The 19,900-nt window shown below is 48.2% G+C and overlaps 1 protein-coding gene across 3 annotated transcripts in view; it reads right to left on the bottom strand.

Annotated features, from left to right (window-relative positions):
• LOC144173891 (proton channel OtopLc-like) overlaps positions 1–19,900 on the bottom strand; it is a gene marked incomplete at its 3' end in the record, with an annotated part of 91,802 nt that overhangs the window by 20,613 nt on the left and 51,289 nt on the right. Inside the window, 1 exon segment of one of the 3 annotated variants that reach the window (XM_077702204.1) lies at positions 6,407–6,731. Coding sequence (XP_077558330.1) covers positions 6,407–6,462 — 56 coding nt within the window. 3 annotated transcript variants of the gene reach the window in all.

The raw sequence follows: 19,900 nt of genomic DNA, 5'->3' as shown, positions 1-19,900 counted from the left end.
TCCGTGTCAGGCATGACCGTGAAGCCTTCTTCCAGGAAGCCGCTTGTCGTCTCCCGCGGAGACCGCCGCCCGCCACTTTGCCAAAAAGCCAAACTGGAGACGCGTCGTTCGGTGCAAGGCGGACTGAACGACGCGCATACCATGTGCATGGCAGTACCATGTGCAGCGGGAAAATAAACAGCGCAGCCGCAGCAGTTATCGGAACAAAACAAAACAATAATCGCAAGAAAAGACGACAGAAAGAGAGAGCCAGTCTTGGAAGAAGTAACGCACGGAAGGAGGACCCCACCCACCCGTTTTCTTAGAAACGCTGCGGGAACCCGCTGTTGCCCGTCTCCCCTCCCCCCACTTGGAGTCTGGCGCCCTTTCGGCTTCTTTTATCCCCCTTCCACTTTTGTTGGGTACAATTTTCGGTTACTGAAACGCCGCTCCGTACTAAAAAGCAACTAAATACTATTATTGTTTTTTTCCCTCTCTCCGTCCCTCCTGTCCACGTGCACGGCGAAAAACGCCCCTCTTTGTGATGAGAACCCGAACGTGACCCTGAGCATGCGAAGAAGCGCTCTTGCCATGCGTTCTCAGGGAGTCGCGTTGAAGGGAAGTGCGGCCGCGGCCGAGGAAAAGGGAAGTATTTCGTGCGCGCCTTCGGAATGCATTCAGAACATGACGTCATGCCTCATACCAAAGCGTGAGAATGCAAACAGCTTGCAGGGTCGGTCATCATCGGTCCTGCTCGTACCGTTGCGGTGACGGCGCACAACAAAATGGCGGACGAAGAGGGGTAGAGGCTATGTACACAGAAAATGGCTTTGCAGCACGCTTAGCACACGAGAGTTTTGTACGCCATCCGCTCAGCAAATTACTCCTAGCGGGGAGGCTGACTCTGGGAAGTGCCGCCAGGATTCGTCCCGACGTTTGGTGCATCCCGCTTGCGTAATACGTTTGACTGATAAACACGTGACACACAAATTGTAACAGACAATTTTCACGTACGGGTAAACAGACTGTCAACCAGGAGAACTATTAATCTGGAATCGGAGTGTCAATTAGTAGGATCACTTCATTCAACATATGCCCAGGTACTATTTATGATGATGATGATGATGATGATGATGATGATGAGATCGTTTATTTAGTTATTGAGACGGGACAAAAAATCTCACCTGCCAAAGCCACGTAGGGCTTTGGCGGACCAGACTAATAATAGCCTTCTTGCAATTTGGCACTCTAAAACATCGATCCAACGCTAAGGCGAAACAAAGACCGTTTCATGCATTCTAATTTTCGTCTCACCCGCCGCAGTGGCTCAGTGGCTTGGCGCTGTGCAGCTGAGCCCAGGGACGCGGGTTCGATTCCCAGCCGCGGCGGTCGCTTTTCTGATGGAGGCGAAAAGCGAAAACGCCTGTGTGTTCGAGATTTCGGCGCACGTCAAAGATCCCCAGGTATTAATCCGGAGCCCTCCACTACGGCGCGCCTCATCGCCTGTGTAGCGTCGGCGCGTGAAACTCCCACAGTCAATCAAATCCAATTTTTGTCTCTTATTTTCTCTCAGCACTTTCCAAGGCATCCCGGACTAAGGGCGCCTTCCACCGTGCGGATGCCCTAGTATCGGCGCCTCGACTCGGACCAATAAAGTTTTTTTTTTTATTATCATCTCCTCCCAACGCTCAGAACTGTGGCCATCTTATGTATACGCACTAAAATGACACCCATAGCAGCACGTTTCTGATGAATTATTCACCATTTTATCCCACGCGAGGGTCCAACGAACCGGGCGTGGGAAGGCTCGGTGACGTTGGGAACAGGAACGCGGATACGTTCGCATCCACCAGTCATCCCCCAGCAACTAAACGAGACTTCAATCACGCTCAATCGTGGCAAAACGGCAATAAACGTTAGCGCAGGCTGCCCCCTTCTGCAGGGCCGGAGAGTAACCAAATTTTGGTATAAATGTTTCAGCGAGACACAGCTTCGCCAGGTTTCTTAAATGCGCGCATACATCGTGAGAATCCTGCATTGTTGAAACGAAGAGGGGAATGATTGGTGACACAGATCAACCGCAAGCTGCGGAGAAGACCGACAACTAGGCGGAAATTTTGCGCCACAAGCCGATGACCGAAGGCGACGACACAGAGAAGAGCTGAAAATCGTAGCTGAGTAAAGCTGAAACTAATGTAACGCTATTATAATATTGAAATAAGATTTATTAGCGAAGGTTTTTCTTGCAGGCGACAGTTTAGTAGTAGTATAGTAGCAGTAGTAATAGTAATGCTTCATAGGCGAGAGGTTAAAAACCGCTTACGGCGGAAGGGGCAACGAGCACTCTCTTCGTGCTGATGATGGCGCTGCTCACACTGGTCAACGTAAACCATACTGGGTCATGCCAATCCTGGTGCTTTTGGTGAGCATGGTTAATCTTCTCCACTAATACATACATCAAATCACTCTTATTCAAACACTTGAATCCATCCAAAATCGCGCTGCCAGGTTCATTTATTCAGACTACTCCTATCACAGTAGCGTCACCGAACTAAAATCTCAAGCTAACATGGTTAACTTAGCTTCACACCGCAAAATTTCAAGACTGTGTTTGTTTCATAAATTTTATCATGCATTGAACCTAAACCATGTTATCGTTCCAGCTCATCGTCTTTCATGCCGTATTAGCCATTCGAAAGCGGTTTATCCACCCCGTGCGCATACCACTGCCCATCACTCTTCATTTTTTGTGCAAACATCAATAGAATGGAACGATCTTCCTGCTGACATCGTGCACCACTCCAGCATCGCCCATTTCAAAGAAGCCATCGAACAAATCATCTGTTTTTGAACTGTCTACCCCCTCATGTAACACCCCTTGACTGGGGCCCTTGAGGTATTATAAATAAATAAATAAATACATACATACATACATACATACATACATACATACATACATACATACATACGCACACATACATACATACATACATACTTCGGCGCACGTTAAAGATCCCCAGGTGGCCGAAATTAATCCGGAGCCCTCCACTACGGCACGCCTCATCGCCTGCGTTGCGTCGGCGCCTTAAACCCTACAATCAATCAATACATACATACACACGCACGCACACATACATGCATGCATACATACATACAGAAATACATACATACATACATACATACATACATACATACATACATACATACATACACACACACATACATACAACATACATTTATACAGGAAAAGCCAAAAGTCAAGAACAAAAGGAACGCCAGAAAGGCAAGCGAGAAGAAATGCGTCAATTCTTGTTCGGGATCTTTTTTTTTTTTTTTCATAAAGAAAGTGGGGAGAAACTTGCTCCCCGGGGTGGAACCCAACCCACCACCTTTGAAATACCTAACGCACTCAACGGCTCTATCACGCAGCTGTTAATATTATTAATATTAGTACTCCTCAGTCATCACTGTGCACAAATCTTGTTCTCCCTCAGGCTTGTCGACTAATATATATCCCTGCAGGTCCTGCAGAGAGGTCCGTGCGGTTTCGAAAATTATCACCTCCGGCTGGCATCACCAAAAGTGTATATGTAGACAAATAAATGCAAGCAGAACAACGCAAAAAACGCCCACACCGACAGAGTGGCGGCTAATGCGTTTGCGCAGGGTTTCTCTACGTAGATACGGGTGTACAAGGCGGAAGGCGTCTGCAGCTCAAAACTTGACTTGTACCTTTATGCAACAAGAAGCTCTTTGCTGAAGCGACACAAGCGAAAAAAAGAAGGGGAAACAGAAATAGAAGGTGTAGCTGAGAAATGCGCGGTCGGGTGTGTTCATCGCGAGCGCCGACATAAGGAAGTGATTTCTTATTCCAGATGGCATCCCTGCGGTATGCAGCGTAGATGGGAGGCCCTCCACTCTTCTATCGCGTCTTAAAGAGACCACAAGGCGCACGTGGGTGGTGAGCTTTTACACGGCCATCCGCTGGCAGACGCGTTTAGGCGAGGCAGAAAGAGTTAGTCCGCATGATGTGGCCGCTAGTTAGGCATAACTTACACGGTCAGATCAAAACATTCGGTTTCGTAGGCAAGCTTGCTCGTTGGTGCAGAGGCGAGCTCAATTCTACGGTTCTCTAAAATGTTTTCGCGATTATTAATAGCGTTTTCTTTGGATGCTAACCTTTACAATATCAGAAGCAGCAACGGAGCAGAATTTGGAACCGGTTTACTTGGCCGAAGATCTGTGGCTGAAGTGGTCGTCACGGGGTAGGAAAGTTGGTATGGAGGTTCCGGTTCCTTCTAGTAAAGATATCTGGCAAGAAAATAACAGGCAGCGTGCACGGCATTAAGGGTTGAGGAATAACGATGATGACGAGAACAAATAGGGTGTTTGTTCGTACGGGCTCAGGGCACGGACATAGATCGCTACTCGCGCTCGAGGCCAGCACGGCGAACGGGCGACCGGCTGTGTGGCTCCCTTACTACGTCGCTTTCCGCGACATTCGGTGCAGACAACATCGTGAGCTCAGTTTCGCAGAAAACCAGCGTTTTTGTTTACGGAATGAAACGCGTGATAACGGTGTGGTGAGATAAAAGGCATGTTGGGAAGACAGACAAATTTAATCGGACTAAAAGTGAAAAAATAATGCTACATCAGCAACACGTGTTGTCACTCATTTTTGCGGCACTTTAGTGACATAGAGTTTTCCGTTGACAGTCCGACTCTCATATGCGCTCCTTTTTTGCTAGCTGTAACGCGCACAGTGACGTTCGCAGAAAGGAGCCTTAGCATATCAGAGTGAACGGCTGATATGAATAGAGAGAGAGAGAGAAACTCTTTATTAAAGAGGAAAATGCAGAGAGGTTTGCCGACATCAGTTCGCCGGCATGATGCTACTCTGCGGGGAAAGGAGGAGAGGGGAAAAGGTAGTAGGTGTAGTGAAGGAGAGGAGAGTAGTAGTAGAGAAAATAAAATAAAATGTGATCCTTCTTCAGGGTATTAAGTTCAAAGGTTCTTGAGATGGAAGAACGACTACAATTTCGTGGACACACCAATGTCCTGGAGGAATTCGAATAGCGCGGACAAGATTTTGCGCTGAGCGGAGGGAGAGGGCCATGGTCCAAGTACCAATCTTAAAGTCAATGGTCCAGGGTGGAGGCAATCAATTTTATGTTGTAAACAGCACCTTGAGTCGGCATAGGCAGAGCATTCCAGTAATATGTGTTCAACTGTTTCAAGTGAACCACAATTATCGCAATATGGGCTCGATGTCTGGCCGATCCGTTGTAGAAAAATTGGGCCCATCTCCCCGCGAGGGGGACTCGAGTAAATGCGTCGCATAGGGGGTGGGTGTATTGCGTTAACGTTTAGTGTTTGGGGAGTTGGTGGTAGTGAATGCGTTGTATCAGCCGCTTCTTGACGTAGTTTGAATGAGTCAAGGATATAAGGCGCGTTCGTAGCCTCCCATTCTGTGTCGGCTTTGTGGCGCAGTGGGTAAAGCACCATGTACATTGCGTTCCGCCCGCAGGGTCGAGGGATCGAAACCAGGCGCCGGATAGTATTTTTTTTTATATAGTGTAGGGGGAGGGGTGCGGACTACGACTACGGACGTCAACGCGGGTGACATCGTGAGTTACTGAAATGCTCTGCATTTAATAGGAATTTGTTAGTGATGCAGCAACGTCTCCAAGTGGCGGGGTAGACGCTCTGGCAGCCGCATTCTGACATATGGGTCTATGGATTGTAAAAAACCGTAGTGATGCTGCTGCAAGGACCATAAACGGTTCCTTTCCGATAGAGCTAGTGCCTTCGTCATTGCGGCGGCATCATGCTTCGTGAAGAAAATCTTTCTTTTTCTCATTTGCAGGCGCCTGAGGGCAGACGCGTCCGCTTTCTCGTTTCCCATGATGCCGCTGTGGCCTGGAAGCCATTGGAAGGTAACGCGGTCGGAAAACATTGTTAACAAGTATTGTGTTTCAGACGCACGTCTATGCATTAACAACAGCACACAATTACCATGCCATATCTAAATCGGGTGCATGCTCTCCTGAAGAGACCGGAGGGCCGGATAGAAAAACAAACAAACAAAAGCAACAATTGCAGAAAAAGGAGAATAAAATGAACCATTACGTGTGCTATCTACACCAAACGGTTGAGCGAGATTTTATCCAACAAGCATCCCGTCTCAAGTACCAATTCCGGAACAGCCGCAGGAAACATTAGTTTTGAACAGATTATAAGAGCCACGCATTTGAGATTGACAAAGCGACTCTATAGACGCGCTCAAACGGCGATAATCTATCATGCTCAGTTGTTTATGCGCAGCTATGATTACACCCACAGGACTAATCACGTAGTAGCGCTGATCACACTCGTCCAAAATTGAAAAGAGAGGCGGGAAAGCTCGAATGCGCGGCCATCCACGTACCTCTTCAGGTTGCACTTCTTGTGCTGCACAATTCTCAAAAGCGGGCTGGCCGACATCGTCGAAATCCACAACGCGTGCGCTGCCAAGCACACGCGTCCACGCCACCAGCGCTCCGTTCCGGCAGCTCGAGCGCTAGCTCCCTCCACGACCGGGACGAACCGTAGCGCTCAGGGAGCCCTCATTTCATCTCGGCCGCAGCTCTGACCGATCCTTCCGATGCAGCAGCACCGCACAGACACAAAGCAGAACACCTGAAGCGGCAACGCGCGCGTTTGCCAGAGAGATAACGACGACTCGCATAATCGGCGCGCGCGCTCGCCGACGGCCGCCAATGCCGCGGGGCCGATTTGGAGCCCTTTAATCTTTTATCTCCCCGGCGTGGTCACCGCTGCTGCCACAGGCGGATCAGACCAACCCGAAAGCAAACCCCCCTTTCCTTCATGTACTACCTGAGCGCATGCACGTGTACGCCTTAATAGTAAACGCCTCCTCCGTAAGTCAAGTGGGGTGGCCTTGAAGAACGGGGTGAAGTCTGCGAGGTGACAGCGCATGCTTGAAGATTGCGTCGCGGCAGCGCTCGGTGCGCGCCTACAACGCCAGGTGTACAACAGGCTGGGCGTGGGATTACCTCGCGCGTCTTTCGCCAATAGGTTGGGCACGGACGCGGGCAATTAATTGCGTCCACGAGGTGTTGCACCCGTCGAGCGCGAGGGTAGAAGGCGACCTGCAACAACCGCTGCCGAGCTCGCAAGCCGCGCATAAGTAGTCGAGGCAAAACGCGAGAAAGGTTGGCAGTTTACAGCATTGAGAGCAGAAGGGCTCGAGCAAAACGGTCGATTTGGGCCGAGCACGCAGTAAAAGCAGTTTACATCTCCGTGAAAAAGAAGATATATATAATGATGATAACTAAATACATTTGGTTACGTTGACCTGAGAAATGATGTTACTGGTAGGGTGGCGTGATACAATGTCTACAGTTGCCTGCAAACCTGCGCACAACAAATTTCGAATAACAAATGACAAGCAGCCGAGGAGAACAAAAAAGAAAAGAAGAAAACGAGCAAAAGCGAAGCGGATCGACGGATGGACGAGTGCGTGCCACGCGTTTGACGCACGAATTGCACGAAAGCATAGAACGAGGGGCGCGGACGCATACTCACGCGCTCACTATATCCGCGAACAGCGACCGGATGGAATGTTGCTTCGCGACAGCTTTTATTCGTCTAAATCGGTGCGTGAAGCGGAACGGCCGTGAATAACAGCGTTGCATTCGCCAGGTCAAGAGCTTGACAGGTAAGCCATTCTTACCGGAGTGGGTTGTGCAAGGATGAGTGAGTCAGACGCATTCAATGTGTGTGTGTATGTATATATATATATATATATATATATATATATATATATATATATATATATATATATATATATATATATATATATATATAAAGCCGGTGCAGACTAGCCCAGGACGTTTCGCATTTCTAAAACCCGGACGGGAAGTGCACGACGTTCGCGAGTGAGTTTGCTTATGCGATATGTGGTTGTATAGGTCACGCCAAAGCAGCATAATGGTCCCCGCCGGGAAAGCAAGCGCTGGGCCCAATTACACCAGAGAAGACGAGTGTGCACGAAGGGCACAACTTTTTGTGTCCTTCTTGTGACGTGGAGACAGCAACGAAAACCAGTAGTGAGAAACAGCGCGGATAGTAATATCCGCACAATTTATTCCCCCAACTTAACGGTGTTTGTTTTAGCACAAAACAGTCATACGAAAATTAGTTAGCATATATATAAACGGTGCGAAACAGATGTGCAGTTAAACAAATTGTGCAGTTAAAAAGTTTACGAAATGTCAAAAGAGCTATAGGAATACAACTGCTTCTCACACACACTACGGCCAAAAACCACGAAAATAGGCGAGCACTTCCAAGTAATGAGCAGGTTACCTGTGTCACGTAAAAGACAAGCTTACAGTCAATGCACACGCGTTGTGCGCTGTCCACACGTGATGCCGTAAGCTGCGGTCTTATGGACCTTGAAGAAAGCTCTGGTGAGGGCTTATAGAAAGAAAGAAGCCCGGAGCCACAGTAAGAAACTTGAAGAGCTACAGAATGGCAAGTTAGATACTACCGGAAAAAAATGCGAAAGTGTGAAATGACAAAACTCGGGAGGGAATGATGAAATTCGTCCGGAACAAAATGTGAGATGGATTGAGGAGATGGATATCGTCAGGCGATGTCTTCGTCTCACATTTGGCTCACAACGGTTGATGATGGATTTGTGGCCTAACAGCCGAACAGGGACAGTGATTACCGCATTTACGCGATTTTACGCCCCCCCCCCCCCCCCCCTGATTCTAAGAACCCTTCCTTACTTCCGTAAAAAATAGAAGAAAAAAATGCACGCAAATTTAAGCCCCCCCCCTTCCCCTTCTTTTTTTTCTGTGAGGAAGCTTCACAGGCTTCACAGGAAGTTCACAGGCTTCCCAGCACGCTTGCTCGGTCTGCACCTATTCATTTTTTTTAACATTTGCCAAATAAGACGTCATACATCGCACCCGTCTCCCCTAGAGAGTAGAGTAAAAAAAAGGGGGAAGGAATGAGTGCAATTCTGAATTTTTCGAATCCAATCACATCCTCCCTCCAAATTGGCCATCACAAACGTGCAAAAGAGGGGGTGCCTAGAGTAGAGTAAAAACGGTATATCGCACTTCCTGACTCAACACAGCGCCGCACAAAATCACGTAGCAAATAAGATTGTTGCGATCTCCGCACTTTTAGGCAGAAGCAAATCCCTCCTCCTCTTCCCCCTGCCCCTCCCACCCCATTTTTTTTTCCTGCAGCCGTCTTTACCTTTACCTTTGTATTTTACCTTTGACCACTTCTGTGCCCCGACAGCAGAGTAGATGGTCACAGATTAGCTAACCGGACATCACTTTGTCATACTCCGAAGTAACCGTCTACCATTGTGGCTAAACAGAGATAGCCGGTCTAGTGTCTACGCCGATATCTTCTGAACGTTGCTCCGATTGAGGCACTCACCCAATAACCGACCCGCTGCTCGCCCTTAACGCTAAGGTTAGACGGCGGTGTTTCGAGGGACGCACTTGTTGTCAGCGGTAAGTGCGGATACGTTAGCCCGGTTCTCGGTAGTGCGCTGCTATATAGCGCGCGGCAATTCGTCCCAATGTCAGCCTTTGCGCACAAACACATCGGCGGCGGCGCGTGGCCAGGCGCTTGATTCGCCATCAATGCGGCTGTAGACGGCGATCGGCAGAGAGGAAGCGGCCAGTTCGAAACCAATGTAGGACGCCTAGGACCGGCGTAACCCGGTCGCGTGCCCTTGGTACTCGTTTATGGCCACGCCAAGAGTCAAACGGCAACATGGGAGCACTTCTCGGGGATTCTGATGCGCGTGTTGAAGGGAGCCGTGAAATCAAAATACAAGTTTGGTTCCTTAAAAAAACACTGGTACCAAAATGTCGAGCTGGGCTAGTTGGTATATATGCATAACAAAAGCGTAAGTGTTGCGCTTTTTGAAGGTTTTGTATCGGTACCAATCTTACCGCAAACTTCAAACAACTAATCGAGGTATTAGAGAAAACATGTGAAGCAAAAATCGAGGTGTTAGAAAAAACACGCGAACCAGCGGCGACTCCCCGGCCACTTCCCGGCGATTTGTCTCTGAGGTCACAGAATCTTATTCGTGCGATTGGCTGCCTCCAAGAAACGTGACTGGGAGATTGTAGAGGGGCCTCTAGCTCAGCAAGATCACATCACTTGAATGATAACGTACAATTAACGCACTGAGAACTATGTTTTTAGAGCTCGTTCACATTCTACAAGTACCCCTATGCCCATATCGGGTGTAATAAACGTTGGGTGTAGCACGCGCCCCCCGCGGGTCATCCTCCCGTTCCGAAACCACTGTGCCGATTTCCCCGCGTGTCACTTCCCCCTTTCCTTTCCCCTGCGTGCGACTTTACCCGTGCCAGAACCACCCTTGAAACTGCTGGCCCCTCTCCCCGCGGGGGCCTCTCGGGTGGGCGCGGCCTTTGTGAACTTGTTTGGATGCGGAAGGCTTCCGGTCAAGGGGAAGGAGGGCTACGGCGACGTTATTTTTTTTTTAGTTTTAGTTTTAGTTTGCGAGTCTAGTTTTAGTGAGCGTAGCAGCCCATCTGTCTTGCCGAGCAAAACCGAAAACGGAGGAAGGCAAGAGGTAAAAGAAAGCGCAGTCAGGGCGCGTAAAACTGCATTCTGTTCCTGTTTGCGGATTGTTTGTTATTTACTGCCTTTTCTCCTTGAATTTCTTCTTTCTTCTCTCTATCTTTCTTCTTCAAAAATAAATCTTAAAAACTCGCCAGGGCAGAACTTTTAGTGACGGGATATTGTAGCAAATAACGTTGTAACACACACAACGCAGCAATACTTCAATTGCCGTGAATTTGTTCCTGTTTTTATTTGCTTTTTTTTGTATATTTTATTACTACTGCGCAGTGCTGCTTATTACAATATTTTTATTACCCGTTTGATTGGTTTCATACGGTGCCCGTTTTTTTCTCTTCCTTCGCCTTTTCCAAACTTCTTTCCTTTTTTAATTTTTTTCCTTTGTCTTCGACGTTCCTTTGCTGTAGAGCAAAACTCTTGGTTGTGATATTTTATTAAATGTCTATATTTTATGCTTGTATATTTGTCGCCTTAGCGTGAGATTGATGAGTCCATTTTCGGACTGTACACATTCTTCTATGTATCTCCTACGATAATGCCCTTTGGGCGATTGTAGTGATATATATAAATAAATAAATAAATAAATAAATAAATAAATAAATAAATAAATAAATAAATAAATAAATAAATAAATAAATAAATCCTTACTGCAGAACAACTACGTGTGCATTCGGAATCGTCTCCCGTGGAGCGCTGAAGGAGATAAAGTGTGAAAGTCAGGACAACTAAGTATAATATGCATCCCAAGAACGACAGCAGAAGGACGGTGTATTCGACCGATGACAGCTCACGGTGCTCAGCACAATTTTGACACCGCTGGCACAGTTCATGTGCAGCGCCATAATTAAAGTGCCGCCTGTTCATGTTTCACTCAGCATAGATTATTTTCATTATCTTTTATCCGTGTTTCGTTTTATTCTTGTTGATTGATTGATTGTAGGGTTTAAAGCGCCGACGCAACACAGGCGATGAAGCGCGCCGTAGTGGAGGGCTCCGGATTAATTTTGCCCACCTGGGGATATTTAACGTGCGCTGAAATCTCATACACACGGGCATTTTTGCTTTTCGCCTCCATTAGAAAAGCGGCCGCCGCGGCCGGGAATCGAACCCGCGACCTCGTGCTCAGCAGCGCAACGCCTTAGCCACTGAGCCACCGCGGCGGGTGCCCTCGCCATTCCCGCGCATTCGTTACGGTGGGGGACGTCAATCTAGTTTATTCTAGTTATTCTTGTCGTCGGTTCGTGAGGGCGGCTTATAAGCTAAAAAAGACTTGTTTTAATTGTCTCGTCGCTTCGTGATGGTGGCATATAAGGTAAAAAATTTTGATTTCATTAGTTCTGTTCGTGTATATTTTGGTTTTTAAGGTTTTTGCGTGCATGTTTTGTTACTTTGCCTGCGAATAATTATCGCTATCTACGCTATTATAACAATTAAATGTGTTGCGTCAACCGATTCCGCACTTTTGTGCAAATACACGGCACTCTACGGTAAGTTTCCACAATTTTTATTCGTGTTTCCGTCGTTGTTTTGACGAGTTCTTTATTGTTGTCTTTCGGGGGTAAACATATGGTGGATTTTGCAAGTTTACTTGTATATATATTTCTATTTTTCCGTCTTATTTTGTTCGACTCATTATTTCCATTTGCGTTAAATATAACGATTGAGTGTGTTAACTGAGCCAATAACACATTTCGCAAAACGCTGGGTGTTAAGTGCTTGGTCCGTTTTTGTGATTTTTCTTTTCGTGTACCGGTAGTTCTTTTCTGGGCTTTTTTTTTTTGCGTCTTCACTTTGGGGGGTTGGGGGAGGGGGGGGATACATAAGGTGCCTATTTTTGATCTCGTATGTTCACTTTTATATATTTTGTTTCTTTTTATTTTTTTTGTAATCTCGTTCAACCAATTATCTCTATTTGCGCTATTATAACAAGTCAATGCGTTGCTTCTGCTAATTGCTTCTGCTAAAACTGACATTTCTGCTCTTCTGTAAAGTTATACAGCCAACCAGGAACTATTATGCATGCTGATGCGATCATTTATCTAAAACTTAATCGTTTTATTTAGGTGCCTGATTTGAAACTGCGGAAACTTTTTTTTTTTTCAGTTGGCCCTTTTTTTCTTATCTCTTGGTGTATGGGCGCAAGAAATGCGTTTTTGTATGTGGGATATGAGCGTTTTCAGACAGTGATGCCACGCATTTTTTTTTTTTTGTCCGCTAGTAATAATGCAACCCAAAACCTTTTCCGATTTTCGTAACCCAAATTAGTGGGCTCAACTTATCAATATTACAACCGGTCAGATCACCGTGGCAGTAACACTAACATTACTCGTTTCACAGGCATCCCAACAATACAGCTGTGATTGAATGTCATTTCAAACAGAAAACATATTATGTAAATTTCCGCTATTGTTCTATTTTAAGGGAATGGCAGAAATATCACCTTTTAAAACTGTTTCCAAAGTAGTTAGATGGACCAGGTTTTATTACCTATCGGCCGTTCAGATCAAGTGCCCCCGACACTTTATTGAACGCCTCTTTTAGGAACGTCCGTTTATAGAATATTCTTTGCTTGGTTTATCCAGTCTGAGCATCTGTTGCTTTAATAGCCATTTTCAGTAATTTGTTTTGGATCATTTGCCATTTCAATTTGTTTCCATTTGATCATGTGCCTACCGTGCACTACATAGCATCAGTCGTATCACGTATGATATTGTTCCGTTGGGTAGCACATATGGCTGCCATTTGTCGCCCTTACAACGCATACCAGGCAATTCTTTCTACTACAATTAGCTGGTTCCGTCTTAACAGCATCATTTCACTTCAACCCTCTACCGTTCCAAGCTCGTGCACTAGCTTGCCAGAAAGCTACGCGACATCAAAGGAGGCCGTGCCCACGAAGGCCGTGCCTTCGCACGTCGGCCTGAACGGCAACGAAGAGGCCGAGAGCCAGTCAAAGCAGCCACCTCTTAGGCAGAAAAGCGTCGCCACTATGCCTCCACTGCGGCCAATTGGGAACCACGGAACAGTCCTTGCTGCTACGTGGCCCTGAAAATTCCTCGCAGCACCAAAAACAAGCGCCCAACCCAACAACCACTTTCTTCTACTTCTTTTTTACAGCGCAGTGCCATAAGTCACGGCGAGGCGGCGCCCCCCTGTCCCTCCTTTGCGGGAGAAGAGGAAAGGGAGCAGCGTGCAGTGTCGCTTAGAACGCGGGGTGTTTAAAAAGGGGGGCAAGCCCGCGAGTGGAAGGGCACAGTTGGACTGGAACGGGGGAGTTGGGATTAGGTGGAATCGTGCACACCCCCCCATATCACGTCACTGTTGCGGTAAATTTGAATGTTTTTCGATATTTATCCCGTTTTTTAGATTGAAAATAGTCTTTCGTGGCTGGTATGGGGCACAGTAAGCTATGCGATAAGCTAGTTCTTTGATATTCAACACAGTTTTATTTTGTCTTCATGGCTTTACGACACTAGAAAAGGCGATTTTACGCAATTTCGCTTCCGCCACCTGACAGCGGCTGCGCAAATTGAAAATTGGGCTAGCTGGTTTGGATTCATGGTTCACGGCGCTAAACGGCAAAACGCAGACAATTACGCAAAGGTTGCGGTTGCGGCGGAGGAAAGTGGGGAGCAAACATCAAGCCCATTACTCGCCCTCAGTGTGGATGAATGTAAGCCGCGCGCCAATTACGTAAGTGACAGGATTAGGGGCACGACATAATGCTAGTCTCGGCTTAAATGGCAAAATAGCGAAAAAGCGCAAACTGGGTTACGTCCACAGCCATGGATAGCGGCCAACGCTATCAGTAAGCAGCAGTGCAGCTATACGACCCTGTTTCGCCACGGATGCTGTTTTCGGTTGCGGCTTATCCCTGAGAGCACTTGCGAGTTGTTTACGTCCCTTCTATTGCACTGCTGTCTGGGAGAACGGAAATCAAGTGCCTCGCCGCTACGACTTCCGAGTTATGGGCGATACCTACATTAAATTAGGTGGGTTTGACCACTGCCCTTGGGTTACTTTCGGGAATGGGTCACCATCACGGAATAAGTACGACCATCGTAATCTTGGCGGATCAGCCTTGAGCAGGCTACCGGGAAACGGCGCCCGCGCGATCCGCGTCTGCATCAGGAGCTCTATTCCCAGCAGTAATAGCACGCACGCACTGCTGCATACGACCTCATCCCTTCCGCTTTGTGCCGCTCCACTTCGGCGTCTTCCTTATAGCCATCCATAAATAAGCGTGTCACAGGGCCTCATGTGCCCAAAGAGGGTGACAGAAGATAAGAGCAGTGGTCGGGTAAGGCTCGCTCGACGGACCCCCGTGACGTGTCCACAAAGTGTCACAAAGTGTCCACGCAATTCCCGGCTACATGCAAGTTCTGCTTACAACCCGGTACTCTTCCCCACATCATATTAGAGTGCAAGCACAACCCCAACCTCCCCCCTCTTCCATCCCCCTCCCTTCCCACACCTGAGCTGTGGGAGAACCTGGTGACCAGCAGCGATCTGGACGTCCAGACACGTTTGGCCTCCAGAGCGAAGGCTGCCGGCTCATCGCATGGCTTCCTGGAATAAGGAACCACTCCCACTTCACCGGCTCAATAAAATGTTTCTCACTCACTATATCTGCACCTTTAGCAAACATTTGGCGCGGACTCAAGGCCACGACACATACCTCGTTCAAATAGAATAATAGAGATTTTTTGCACTCCGTATGTTCTGTCCTTTCTGTTCGTACCATGTTTACCGGGACCCGACAGCGCACGCGCGTGCGGGCACGGTGAGGAGGGCACTTCCCACCGTAACGAATGCTCGGGCATGGCAGGGGCCGGCCCGCGGAACTAATCCACCCTACCGGAACGAATGCGCACCTGCCCAGTCGGGTCCCGGTCAACAAGGTAACAACGTGCAACACGGAGCATACTGAGCGCTAAAACTCTCTAATATGTGGTGGTCGCATTAAATCAGAGGATCGTAGTAGCGCCGCCGCCACAAAATACGTCGCTGCTTCGAATGCCCGTCCTGCGACGAGCGGTGCACGTAACGCTCTGGTTTCCTACGCGGCAATAGTTTGAACATATTCCAGACATTACAGCGAATAGTTTGCTTCTTTTTCTTCCTTCTTTTTCTTGCTTCCCCTTTTCTTCCTTCCTTCCATCCTTCCTTTTTTCCTTTCCTTCTTTCTTTCTTTTTTTTTCTTAGAGCGAAAGCTTTCTTAGTGATGGCTTCCTGTCAAAAAACTAATGCCCTTCCCCATCGACTGGTTAGTCGACCGAAAAGCTCTCTGGACACCCGGCGCGTGCGTGGAACCGGGCATCCATTGTGTCAAAACGGTTACTCGATGATTGCGCGAAGGAAACGGTCCCGCAGTACATGCATCGACCATGAAGGGGTACAATAGTATACCTTTGTCTCGTGAACCACTTACAGGTATACATTTAAATCGTTCGTAGATGTGTTTACTTAGCGCGCGAAAACTCGTCGTATGGGTTCGTTCTTCGCTTGCGATTTGTGCCCGTGGAGGTTCGACGATCGATTTGACGCTCCTTCAGAGAAGGCTGGACGCACTTCGAGCGAAGTTTCTGACGCAGTTCAGGTGCTAGAAAGCTCTCGCACTTCCCTCAAACTTCCTTTAGGAAGGGGCGGCAAATTTCTTTTAGCCGGCGTATGTGTTCTTCGACAAATCCACTGAAAGCAAAAGCACATATTCGCCCCATATATCCGCCCTATCTTACAACTATGCCACCCGGTAAGTGAGGAGCAATGTATTCGCTGTGATGCACACACTAAAATGGAATAAAGACGCAATGAAACGTGAGTTACGGCGACAACTCTAAAATCAACTTTTACTGGACAGTAAGGCTTATCAGGGTAACATAATGAAAACCGGACGTCGCCGGAACAACCCTTCCGGGGTTTTTTTTTTTTTTTTTCTACTTCATTTTGTGAAAGTAGTCAGACGCATCTCTTTGTGCAGACAGCCGCCGGACGGCCGAAAGTCGCGGCGCCAGCCGCCCCTTTTTGGCTCGTTACTCTATCGAACGAGAGGTCCTGGAAAGCACGGCGACAGGGGGAATCGGTGGCTCGTATCCAGTTACGCGAGTCCCCCTTGCGCATTCCGGGCCTTCCGACCTCCTCCGGCCCCGTTCCCCACGGCGTGTAGACAGCTTACGGCGTCAGACCTCACTCGCTTCGGGGAACAGGCACCGAAGACCGATCTCGCGAACAGACCTCCCACAATGCCCGGCTGCGTCGCCGCATCTGGACGACAGCAGCGAGTGACCGCCCAGTCGTCGTCTCCGAGCACTTCGACACCGCAGTTGTATACACATTCTTGAATGTCTACTCGCGCGTGTCTAGTTGCGCGTGTTGTAGACATTCTTGAGTTCGGAAAAACCCCGTTGAACAGAGAGCGGCCCTGTGGCTCAGCCTGGTCGGTGCCCATTCATTCTGCCCCCACAAAGTGCGCTTCTCTTCCTCGGAGTGAGCCACCAGCAGCCACCCTTTGTTGGACAAAGCAGTTCGAAGTCACAGCAAGACAGCAAGAATAACTGTATTTACATTAGACCGCTACGAATGTACATGACTTCCGATGATCGTCGTCTTTCTTATCTTCTTTTCTGTCCGCCCCTGGCTGTCCCATGCAACGTCCTCTCCTCCGTTCCGATTATTGCTCGATGCCCAGCGCAACAAAATGCAACACCTTCTTGGAGACAGCTTTAACGCGTTGGCAGAGCGTGTATCGTGACTGGAGGCCCAAACTTCGTTTATTTTTAACTTGCTGATACGTACGCTGCCTTTTGGCTGCGCTTTGTTTTTGAGGTCTGGTATGTGCTCTCTCTCTCTCTCTCTCCTCTCTCTCTCTCTCTCTCTCTCTCTCTCTCTCTCTCTCTCTCTCTCTCTCTCTCTCTCTCTCTCTCTCTGTGGCGTGTGACTTAATTGTTGAAAGTAATCTTCGTCGTGTACCGTTCTAGTCAGCATCTGAAACGCAAGTAGCGACTCGGTCTGCAAGCGCAACTTCTCTCATGCAATTTCATTACAATTTTTCATTTGCTGTCCAAACACCTCCCTCAAGTTCGCTAGCGATATTTATTCTTTATATGTGCACAGGGCCGATGTTTTGGTAAGCGGGATCGACAGTCCGAAATCTCGTATTGCGCCAAGCCGCACAAAAGGACTTTACGGGCTCATTTGCATCCCGTCAATGTTCACAAAAGCGGACTGGGCGGATAGGAGTGGTGGCGTAGCTCGCTAAACACGACAGGAGAATGAGGAAGTCTGCGCGCCACCTTAGGTTCCGCTGCACCAAACTACACCGAGGCATGCTGTGACCCCCGCCGGAAACCGTACATCAGCTCTCCCCTGCTGCCCAGTCGGTCGGTCGCTCGCAAGCCTCAAAGGCGATTGCTTCGGGGGCGGTGGCTTCGCTGCCGGCGGGGTGCGGGGCTCTGAGAGCGGGCCAGACACCGTGACGCCGTCACTGGCCGGGGGTTTGCCGAAGTGGGCTCTTTCCCACACCGAGCACCGTTTCCCGTCTGAACGAAATCGCTCATGCGAACCGACAACGTGAGGCTCGCATCCAGTGGCGCTTCGTGCGTGGAGTGGTAGATCCCTCTCCTCTTTTGTGTTTTAAATTAAAGCAGCTGAAAATGTCCATCAGCGAAGGAAAGTTTGACATCCACCTAAATGCAGCCAACGGCTACAAAGGAAAGCTATACAGATTTCTCAGAAATTTCGCAAAAAAATTCGTCCTGGTCCAGGATTCGAACCCGGGACCCCCGCTTAACCGGGGCAGACGCTCTACCAACTGAGCTAACCAGGAGGCTAATCGTTTGTAGCGCGAGAGCGAATTGATCAACAACTCGAAGTGAAGGCTTCGAGTTGTTGATCAATTCCACCTAAATGTAGCCGAATTAGCTGCATTTAGGTGGATGTCAAACTTTCCTTCGCAGAAACTTACTCCACCTTGGGGTTTTCCCCTAATTCTGTTCGATTAATGTCCATCTATTGTATTCTATTGTGTTGTATTGTATTGTGTTCTACTCTATTGTGTCAGCCGTATTGCATTGCACTGTTTTGCAGTATCGGTATCATCGTCCCGGAACAGTATTAAAGCTGAGGAACAATGATTTTAACGCTGAAAGAGAATTGCAACTCACACGTCCCAAAGAGCACAGGATCAGCTGGGACAGTGTATGCTTGAGAGAGAGAGAGAGAGAGAGAGAGAGAGAGAGAGAGAGAGAGAGAGAGAGAGAGAGAGAGAGAGAGTACAAGTAAAAAAAAAACAAGATAAACTAGGAAAAAATGTGGGCACGAGTAGAAGGAAAAAAAAGAAGAAAACTCAGTTTTTTTTCTCTTTCTCCCAGGCTTATATTTTTTAAATTTCGCATCCATTTTACGCATGATGTATCTTGGTTTCAAAAGTTTTGATTTGGCGCGAGTGCCCCCTTCCTCCGAGGTCTCATAACTCCGCGGCTCGGACTTGAGCTGCAGAATTAAGTTTACTCTCTCTCTCTCTCTCTCTCTCTCTCTCTCTCTCTCTCTCTCTCTCTCTCTCTCTCTCTCTCTCTCTCTCTCTCTCTCTCTCTCTCTCTCTTAGCTGCACGACTTAAGGAATCAGGAGGTTGGCCCAAAACGCTTTGTCGATGAGGGGCTCCGCGGTCTGGACAGCTGTCCGGCGCAATCTGCGATGGCACACGGAAGCAATTTTGAGCCACACTTTCCAAGCCGAGTGCTCCGGCACAAAGACGGTAGACCGCTGCTGGGAGATACGCGCCCCGGAGCTAGGCAGTCAGAACGATGGATCCGGGGTTACGAACACATGCACACGGCTGCTGAGCGGTTGGCTTTGGAAAACATCGGCCTGAAGAGCACTGCGAACGTACGTGCCCAGTCGTCACTCCCAAATATAGCCCCAATTTGGACGGTGCACGCCAACGCCATTTTATGAACGTGTCGAGAGGCGCGTGCTTGGAAAAATACACACGGCCTGAGACCCCGCCGTGAGCGTTCAACCTCGCATATGCGCGCTCTTCGCCCACAGCATTGATGACGATATGCGTAGCGGCTGCTAAAGTTGCCGTTTTCCTTTTATACAGAAATAGAAGAAAATAAAATAATACAGTGAAAGCGGAAGATCCAGACAACTTTTTTTATTAGTATTATTGCTTGCCCTGAACCTTCATTCGAGCGATGTAACCGTTCTGAGCTCGAATTGATTCCTCCCGTGACAAAGCGCTTTTTCAGGCGGAAGCCTTAAGTGACCCAT

This window comes from Haemaphysalis longicornis, unplaced genomic scaffold, assembly GCF_048455015.1.
Source record: "Haemaphysalis longicornis isolate Haplotype H1 unplaced genomic scaffold, Haemaphysalis longicornis Haplotype H1 scaffold_3, whole genome shotgun sequence".
In the NCBI taxonomy this organism is placed as follows: domain Eukaryota; kingdom Metazoa; phylum Arthropoda; class Arachnida; order Ixodida; family Ixodidae; genus Haemaphysalis; species Haemaphysalis longicornis.
This window is presented reverse-complemented; position numbering and strand designations above follow the sequence as displayed.